Source organism: Otolemur garnettii, unplaced genomic scaffold, assembly GCF_000181295.1.
Source record: "Otolemur garnettii isolate 467f Iridium unplaced genomic scaffold, OtoGar3 scaffold00050, whole genome shotgun sequence".
In the NCBI taxonomy this organism is placed as follows: Eukaryota; Metazoa; Chordata; class Mammalia; order Primates; family Galagidae; genus Otolemur; species Otolemur garnettii.
In genome coordinates this window covers 8,537,203-8,543,311 of record NW_003852445.1, presented here as the reverse complement: position 1 = coordinate 8,543,311, position 6,109 = coordinate 8,537,203, and the positions used below count along the sequence as shown (strand labels likewise).

The window sequence follows — 6,109 nt, the reverse complement described above, 5'->3', positions numbered from 1 at the left end:
AAAAGGCTTGGCGCCTGTAGCTCAATGGCTAGGGCGCCAGCCACATACACCAGATTCTGGGAGGTTTGAATTCAGCCCGGGCCTGCCAAACAATAAGGACAACTACACTAACAAAATAGCCAGACATTGTGGCCAGGAATCTGTGGTCCCAGCTGCTTGGAAGGCTGAGGCAAGAGAATAGCGTAAGCCCAAGAATTTGAAGGTGCTGTAAGCTGTGTTGCCACAGCACATTACCCAGGGTGACAGCTTGAGACTCTGTCTTCAAAAAAAAAAAAATTTTAAAAAGTCGGGGGGGGGAAAGGGGTGAGGAGTGGGGAAGAGAAAGAGGAGGAAGAGAAAGAAAAGAACACAAAAGAACTGGCTTTGTGTATCATTTTAGAGACTATTACCTTCTTGGAGACCAGGATGTATCACCTGCTTATGTCTCAAGGATTTCAAGTCTTCTATTAATTCCTTTTCTAACTGAAAAATTCTTGTTCTGCAACCTACTCACAAAAGAAACAATGATTAAAATAAGCCACAGTACAGTACAGAAGAACAAATGTTATATTTCACTACTAGAGTCCAAACCACAAACATATCTTGTTTTATATATACTATTTCATAATACCTGGGTCATTTGTGGTTGATGCCTGAAGACTAGAGGGTTCTTCTGTTGTCCCATCAACTGCATGAATATCTAGAGCTTCCTATATATTAAAAAAAAAATTCATATTACTTTAAAAATAAACAAGGATTTAAAAAGAAAAATTAACAACCAGGTGGAAAATATCACCATGTTTACAAAGATAACTCAAAATTAACACAACTCATGAGCAATTTTTTCACACTTTATATTTTCTAAATGTTCTACATTAATATTAATAATCAGAAGAAAAAGGAAAAATAATCTAAATACAATGTCATACTTAGCAAAATGACCTGAAACGGTATTTATGTCAATTTGCATGTTTATTTCTCAGAACCTATATAAAAGACAGCTTACTCAGCAATTAAGAAGGAAGAAGGAAAAGAACAGGTAGAAAGGAACAAACATCCAGCATCTGGATCTAACATGCAACCAACTATGAAAGACTAGGTTTTAGGCTAGGCACTGTGGCTCACACTTATAATCCCAGCACTCTGAGAGGCTGAAGTAGGAAGATCACTTGAGCTCCTAAGTTTGAGATCAGCCTGACCAAGAGGAGACTGTCTCTACCAAAAATAGAAAAAGTAGTCAGCCATTTGTGGAGTCTGACTATAGTCCCAGGTACTTGGGAGGCTGAGGCAGGATTGCTGGCGCCTGAAGTCTGGGGTTTCAATGAGCTAGACTGACACCATCACATACAGCATGCATGCAGAGTGAGACTCCATCTTTCAAACTTAGAAAAAAAACAGATGAGGCTTCTATAAAACTCTGAAAGAAAAAAAAATCTGGCTGAAGAGCTGAAACTAGAATAAAACTTTCAACATATAAGTTGGCAGAGTAAAGCAGACTATTAATATCTGATTCTCCAAGAGTACTTACTGTACTACTAGTTAATAAAAATAAAGGGAAAGAGGGTATGCACAAGTAAAAAGGATGGAGTATCCCAAAACCCAAAAGTTAGTAAACTATTCATGTATTTTTATGCTTTTTTAAAGGCTATAAATCCTGAAAATTCCAGTAAAACCCAAAGATTTTTTTTAAAAAAGTGGGGCGGTGCCTGTGGTTCAAGGAGTAAGGTGCTAGCCCCACATGCCAGAGGTGCCCAGCTCAAACCCAGCCCTAGCCAAAAAAAAAAAAAAAAAAAAAAAAAAAAATCTGGAAAAAAAAATCCAGATAAAGAGAGCAAAAATCATTAACTGAGATCTAAGTGGGAAAAATTTTTAAAAACCAATCAAAAAAAGTTTTTTTTTTTTTTTTTTTTTTTTTTTTGAGACAGAGCCTCAAGCTGTCCCCCTGGGTAGAGTGTCATGGCATCACAGCTCACAGCAACCTCCAACTCCTGGGCTCAAGCGAGTCTCCTGCCTCCGCCTCCCAAGTAGCTGGGACCACAGGCGCCCGCCACAACGCCCGGCTATTTTTTGGTTGCAGCCGTCATTGTTGTTTGGCGGGCCCGGGCTGGGGATTCGAACCCTTAGGTGTATGTGGCTGGCGCCTTAGCCGCTTGAGCCACAGGCGCCGAGCCTCAAATGAAGTATCTTAAGTGACGCCTACTAACTAAACCAAACATACTGGAGACATTTCCCTTACACTACACACTCCTTCGCAAATAGACACATTCACAGAACTAGATTCTGAGTCAATTTTCAGCCAGTATACAATTCAAGAATAACTACAGTAAAACCTCCATAGTTAACCACCTCCTTACTCTGACACCTCCTTAAGTTGACCTAATTTTCATAAGTGTAGACCAGACATGCGTGAATATCAGTACAGTAGGCCTAGTTCCTTATGCATACATCTCTGTATGTTGACCAGGTTGTTACAGTCCTTTGGGTGGTCAACTTACAGAAATTCTACTGTAATTAGCCTTAGAAAGAATGCTGGAAATTACCACCTCACCTTTGATTCAAAGGAAACAAAGAGAACACCATCCACGTCTTCCAGATCAGGCTTCACATCTGGAAAGGTAGTCCCAGGGCCAACAGGGGTATTCTTTGTAGTAGTTAAAGACTTTCCTGTGTTTTTAGGTGGTCGCCCTGCCTTAGAGAGTTTTAATTTCCGTGGCCTTCCTCTTTTTCCAGGGACATTTGGAGAGACATTCTGATTCGCATTCACAGCCTTTGTGGTTGCTGCAATCTTGAGCAAAGTTGTTCTCTTTTTGCCCAACTCCTCTTTTTCTGAATGTGAGTCCCCAGTTGAACCTTTTGAGCTGTCAAGTATTCTTTCTGTGCTAATGCTATCGGATTTATCAGGATATTTCCATTGAGGGTCTTTAAGTAAGGGATATTTTTGTACTACTCTGAGATCTGGTGAATGTCTTTCAAGACCATTTTCTGATTCCTTGCCTAAGCAGAAGCCAGTTCCACTAGAATTTTCAATGTATGTAGGCAAATATTCTAATTCTGCCAACACAGAAGATTTATCCTTTCGAGATGTGGAAAGCATGTTATCAGGCAGCTCAGAAATCTTTACAGTGCTTTTGGTGACAGCACAAGGCTCCAGATAGACTACTGGCATTTTTCCAGAATCTAATTTGAACATTTTTGCTTTAGCAACACCTGATGGGCTGCTTGGTAGCCATTTAGAAGATAGATGATCACCTTCTAGGTTATCAACTTTATTGTGCCTCTTTAGTTGTTTCTCTAGTATGGGATCATCATCACTGTTTGAGTATACATCCGTCTCTTCATCTGTCTCTTCCTGTTTTATTGTGACCCCGTCTGGACACTCACCAACTTCATAGTCATAATCATCCAGAGGTTCCTCTTTAATGACAACATTGAAGTTTCCATTTGGGTCTAACGATGAGACTATTCTAGAGCCATCTTCAAAATTGTTGGCAACAAGACTGGAGAGACAGGGAAGGAGGGATAAAAAATGTAAGACTATCCATAAACAAGATTCAAAGAGAAAAAAAGGGCTTTTTAGAAACCAAGTAGTAACATATCAGATCTCAAGAGCCATTCCTCAAAAACACTATATATATAACTTAATAAGATTCTCAAAAGCACTTCATCAACATCAAACTTTTATATTTTCTGTCAATTGTCCACCAATAGGTCCAGGTGCATAATCCATGCCTATAATCCAAGCACTCTGGGAAGCCAAGGCAGGAGGTTCCCATGAGCTCAGGAAGACCAGTCTCAGCAAAATCAAGACCTTGTCTGTACTAAAATAGAATAATTAGGCCAGGCATGGTAGTAGACACCTATAATCCTAGCACTCTAAGAGGCCGAGGCAGGTGGACTGCCTAAGCTCAGAAGTTTGAGACCAGCCTGAGCCAGAGCGAGACGCCACCTCTTTAAAAAAAAAAAAAAAAAAAGCCAGTCATTGTGGCAGGCACCTGCAGTCTCAGCTACTTGGGAACCTGAGGCAGGGAAATCACTTGAACCCAGGAGTTTGAGGTCGCTGTGAGCTAAGCTGTGAGATACACTCAAAACAAATTTCTTTCCACCAAAAATATACAAAATATCATTAAATCAAAATGCAGGCTTGGCACCTGTAGCTCAGTGGTTAAGGTGCCAGCCACATACACCAGGGTTAGCAGTTTCGAACCTAGCCCGGGCCTGCTAAACAACAATGATAACCACAACAAAAACATAAAAATTAAAATAAATGCAGAATATGTTCTAAAATTTTTTATTTTAGGTACTTTTCTAACAGTCAACTGGCACAGTTTCCAAAATCAAACTCTGAAAATCCACACACTGATTAACTATCCAGTGAAGCAAACAAATCCATCACAACTAAGAGCTGCAATAAATAGGAAAAGGCCTTAAAACTGCCAGCTCATTTTTTCGTTTGTGTTTCAAATAAAGTTCTTGTAACATAAAACATAACACCTTAATTAACTTCAGGTATACAATTCAGTGGGTTTTTTAGTATATTTATGATAATGTTCCCAAATGATTTTAACTTTAAAACTTTTTTTTTTGGTAGAGACAGAGTCTTACTTTATTGCCCTCATTAGGGTGCCATAGTGTTTCACAGTTCATAGCAACCTCCAACTCCTGGGCTTAGGTGATTCTCTTGCCTCAGTCTCCTGAGTAGCTGGGACTACAGGCACCCACCACAAGGCCCAGTTATTTCTTTGTTGCAGTTTGGTTGAGGCCAGGTTTGAACCTGCCACCCTCAATATATGGGGCTGATGCCCTACCGGCCAACTTTAAAACTAAAAAATTCACTCAGTGCAAAGAATCCACCACTAATTGGTATGACAGTTAAAGGAGGTTGATACTTCATATACTTTATACCATACACATCTAGTTTTCCTGTCTTCCAATTAAAAACTGTACCAATGTATCTTGAGAATATAGGTAAGACTAAAGAACTAGGTTAATTATCTAACATTCTACATAAAGTAACAGAGCTAGAATTAGAATTTTTATAATCAGACATTCTAAACTTTTTCTTTTTTGAGACAGAGTCTCACTATTTCACCCTCAGTAGAGTGCCGTGGCAGCACAGCTCACAGCAATCTCCAACTCTAGGGCTTAAGCGGTTTCTCTTGCCCTAGCTTCCAAGTAGATGGGAATACAGGCACCCACCATAACACCTTGCTATTTTTTTTTTTGCTGCAGTTGTCATTGTTGCTTAGCTGACCTGGGCTGGGTTGGAACCCATCAGCCTCAGCGTATGGGGTCGGCGCCATAACCACTGTGCTACAGGCACTGATCCAGAAATTCTAAAACTTTTTATCTCTGTATTCTATAATTTTTTCCTGAAAATTATCCACAGAAGTCAACATGCTAGCAACACAGAACAGCAGGAGGAAAACTGCTTTAAGAAAACTACACAAACCTACAATACATATTCACTAACAAATTATACATAACAAAGTAGGATTGTGGACTTTTTCTCCCCATTTTGAAGTTCATCATTGAAAAAAATATTTGTGCCGGTTGCAGTGGCTCACACCTATAATCCTAGCACTCTGGGAGGCCAAGGCAGGTGGACTGCCTGAGCTCAAAAGTTTGAGACTAGACTGAGCCAGAGAGAGAGAGACCCCCATCTCTAAAAAATAGCCGGGTCCCTATAGTCCCAGCTACTTGGGAGGCTGAGGCAATAGGATCACTTGAGCCCAAGAATTTGAGGTTGCTGTTAGCTGTGATGCCAAAGCACTCTACCAAGGGTAACAAAGTGAGACCCTGTCTCAAAGAAAAAAAAAAAAAAAGAATGAAAATAATATTTGTTTTTATTTGATCAGTCACTTATAAAAAAGTCAAGTAGGTGAGTTTCCATTAGTAATGTGACACAGCTTCTAGCAGAGCTTCCTCCATTTAGAACTAGAAAGGCTGGCTCAGCGCCTGTGGCTCAAGCCACTAAAGCGTCAGCCACATACACCTAAGGTGGCGGGTTCGAATCCCCAGCCTGGGCCCGCCAAACAACAATGATGGCTGCAACCAAAAAAAAGCCAGGCATTGTGCTAGGCGCCTGTAGTCCCAGCTACTTGGGAGGCTGAGGCAGGAGACTCGCTTGAGC

At 40.4% G+C, this 6,109-nt stretch overlaps 1 protein-coding gene across 11 annotated transcripts in view; it reads right to left on the bottom strand.

Moving 5' to 3' along the window:
• The window catches only part of MGA (MGA, MAX dimerization protein), a 144,238-nt gene that overhangs the window by 71,192 nt on the left and 66,937 nt on the right, over positions 1-6,109 (bottom strand). For all 11 annotated transcript variants that reach the window (XM_023514266.1, XM_023514272.1, XM_023514267.1 and 8 more), the window contains 3 exons: positions 2,528-3,476; positions 611-689; positions 390-485 (listed from right to left, as the gene is read on the bottom strand). In XM_023514266.1, the coding sequence (XP_023370034.1) occupies positions 390-485; positions 611-689; positions 2,528-3,476 (1,124 nt within the window). The remainder of the gene's footprint in view (positions 1-389; positions 486-610; positions 690-2,527; positions 3,477-6,109) is intronic.